General features: G+C 40.6%; 1 protein-coding gene across 1 annotated transcript in view; it reads left to right on the forward strand.

The window, feature by feature from the left end:
* LOC116853658 overlaps nucleotides 1-984 on the forward strand; it is a 2,036-nt gene extending 1,052 nt beyond the window's left edge. The window contains exons 2-5 of the mRNA XM_032834814.1: nucleotides 81-225; nucleotides 308-470; nucleotides 551-755; nucleotides 958-984. Coding sequence (XP_032690705.1) covers nucleotides 81-225; nucleotides 308-470; nucleotides 551-753 — 511 coding nt within the window. The 3' untranslated portion in view covers nucleotides 754-755; nucleotides 958-984. The remainder of the gene's footprint in view (nucleotides 1-80; nucleotides 226-307; nucleotides 471-550; nucleotides 756-957) is intronic.
* Nucleotides 985-3,428: the final 2,444 nt, after the last annotated feature.

Raw genomic sequence — 3,428 nt, forward strand, 5'->3', positions numbered from 1 at the left:
TATATCATTTAAAGCCTATATGAAGCAATATGAAATGTTTTCTCCATGTTTCACGTTTAGTGGGATATTTTTGTTTTCAGAAAAATAAGCAAAATAGTACAAAAGATATGGAGATGCGTCCAAGATAACAACACACAACCACAGAAGCCACGTAGACTACCGATTTGTACCATGGAGCAAATAGAAGAGTTTCAAAATGCGGATGAAGAAAGTTATTCCCAAGTTGTAAGTAACATTAAAAGCTTTATTGTCAACATAAAATATATATATATACTTTGTACATTGTATTGCATTGTTATTTTTACAGGTTAATTATCTTCATTATGTTGGGGGCTTCAGTTTAAAGGAAGCTCTCCAACTATGTTTGAAGGAAGCATTATCTGACGAGCTCACACGATTTTTTACATGGTTCGGCCGCGAGCCAGGACGACATCCTTTCTACAATACACGGCTGGCAAAGGCCATATATGGTATTAAATTTTTGCTCTTGATATTTTAAAAGAATTATTAGTATGTTATTTTAAATATTTTTCATGTGTTTGCTTTCCAGATGCTGTGTGCAAGAACAGACATTTTCATAAACCGACGAGATTAGAATTTCAAAAACATATGCAAGAGGCTCTTCGTGTAACGAAGGAAAGGCTTCGGCAAAGGACGCGTCCACGTGGAAGAAATGCAGGCCAACAGAGAAACCCATGGAACGACGAATCGGAGGAAGAAATATTGGATGAAAAAAATAACGAACAAGAATAAGTGTGAGTTGAAAGTTTTCATTAATACACTTACTGTCGATACTTTTACACTGTTCTTCTTTCCAATTTTCACTGTCAATACTGAATATCTATAGTTTATGTTGCATATACTATTATATATTTTTACTACTGATAGTGAATATTGGAACACGACCTTACTTTTCTTTGCACAATTGTATATTCATACCATGTATGTACTGTGCAGGTAGGAAGGCGCCTTTAGCTGTGTCTGGAACAATGCTCAAGATAGTAAAGTAGAATAGTTAAGGTAAGGTAAGGTAAAAAACAGGTAAGGTAAAAAACAGTGGGGTTTTTAGTGGGTAAACTCTTAGCAGAGGGGAGTCCCACACTACCTCGGGGTAATGTCCACCCCCGGGTGTGCATAAAGCATTTTCCCCACAAAAAAAAAAAAAAAAAAAAAAAAGAGAAAGGCGCCTTGCGTCCTGGCATCGCGCGAGAAGTTGAAATTAGTAAAAAAATCGGTACTTTTCAGTATATACCATTTTTCAAACGTGGATGCCTCTGTTAGCAGTATAAAATCGATGGCCTACGCCGCCTCTAATCGCCAGCGACTCCTGTTTCCTGTGCGACCTTCGCTGCCTCTCGTCGCCAGCGACTCCTGGATCCTGCGCGGCCTCCGCCGCCTCCCGTCGCCAGCGACTCCTGTTTCCTGCGCGGCCTCCGCCGCCTCCCGTTGTCAGCGACTCCTGTTTCCTACGCGACCGACGATTAAATTTACTCATTTGTAACGAAGTATAAACACATACATATAATAGGGCGATATAAAAATAATAAATTACATAAATAATAAATTACATTTTCTTTTTGATAAATATTTATTTATTTACATATTACGATTCCTTTCCGAACATAAAAATCTATATTAATATAACAATATATAAGTTAGTAATCATTTAAAACCCTATGCGCATTGCGTTCTTTAAATCAGCTGATTTAGCTCAACACTTGCACCGGTTTTGATGTCAATTTGAGTTCAAGTCTTGTGCGCATGCTTTGCGTGGTTTTTGACGTCAATTTGCTGTCAGGTTATGCGCGTCAATGTCTGCGCGGTTTTTGCTGCAAATTTGCTGCAAGTTACCCGACATCAAGCCTTGACGTCAAAACCGTAGCCTAGTGAGGACGCAGATGGCTATGGTTTTGACATCAATTTTTGATCGAATTTGATGCCAATTTGCGCTCAATTTGCGCTCATTTTGCTTACTGGGTAATTATATTTAATTATTAGGTGCGCAACTAAGTTCTCGCTGTTTTTTTTTGTGAAAATGCAACTTTATTGTGAAAAAATGGTTACAAATGAATCATTCAAAGTATTGCCCATGGCTAGCTACAACTTTTTCCCATCTTTCTGGCAGAGCTCGAATACCGTTACAGTAAAAGCGTTCGTCTTGTGAGGCTATCCACGAATCAAGCCATTTTTTTATGTCTTCATATGAGCGGAACTGCTGATCAGCCAGACCATGTGCCATCGAACGGAACAAGTAATAATCGGACGGCGCAATATCTGGGGAATATGGTGGGTGGGGTAGGACTTCCCATTTGAGCGTTTCCAAGTAGGTTTTAACGGGTTTGGCAACATGAGGCCGAGCGTTGTCATGCAGTAGAATCACTTTTTCGTGCCTCTGTTCGTATTGTGGCCGTTTTTCGCGCAGTACTCAATCGTATCAATTGAATTCAATACCGTTCCCCAGTGATGGTTTCGTTCGGTTTCAACAGCTCATAATAAATAACACCGACCTGGTCCCACCAAATACACAGCATAACCTTCGCAGCGTGAATATTCGGCCGAGCCGACGACGTAGAAGCATGACCGGGCAGTCCCCATGACTTTCTTTTCTTTGGGTTGCTGTAATGAATCCATTTTTCATCACCCGTCACGATGCGATGAAGAAAACCCTTCCTTTTTTGCCGCTGGAGCAGTTGTTCACAGGCGAGAAAACGATGCTCAACGTCCCTTTGCTTCAAATCATAAGGAACCCAAGTTCCTTGCTTTTGAATCATTCCCAACGCATGCAATCGCTTGGAAATGGCTTGGCGGGTAACTCCTAATGCTGAAGCAAGCTGTTCTTGCGTTTGGCACGGATCCTCATCGAGCAATGCCTCCAATTCAGCGTCTTCGAAGGTTTTTGGCCTTCCTTCACGCGGACGGTCGTCAACATCGAAATCACCGTCTTTGAAGCGACGAAACCAATCACGGCACGTTGTTTCACTTAGAGCAGCATCTCCGTAAACTTTTTGGAGCTCTCGATGCGCTTCAGCCGCCATTTTCTTCGAATGAAATAAGAAAATCAACACTTCCCGCAAATGACGATTATTTGGCACAAAATCAGACATTTTCACACAATCAAAAGTATATGACGCCAAAACAAAATCACTAACGTGTCAAAGCGGTTTGTTTATCATATGTCTAAGCTTGATTCATGACATTTTGGATATGTCAAAATCGACCAGCACTTACTGCTGGAGACATCTATTGACAAACAGCGGGAACTTAGTCGCGCACCTAATATACAGTGTGAGTCATTTTAGTCTATGGATCCGAATATCTTCCAAATTACGGTATCTACAAAAAAATGGTTTAGATAAAAGTTGACCAGGACAGAGGGGGTCGTTCAATTGTACCATTGGTTTTGACCTTGAGGTCAATTTTGAAGGTTA

The sequence above is a fragment of the Odontomachus brunneus genome, unplaced genomic scaffold (assembly GCF_010583005.1).
Source record: "Odontomachus brunneus isolate Ranch 3 - 2012 unplaced genomic scaffold, Obru_v1 Obru_scaffold_414, whole genome shotgun sequence".
NCBI classification, from domain to species: Eukaryota; Metazoa; Arthropoda; class Insecta; order Hymenoptera; family Formicidae; genus Odontomachus; species Odontomachus brunneus.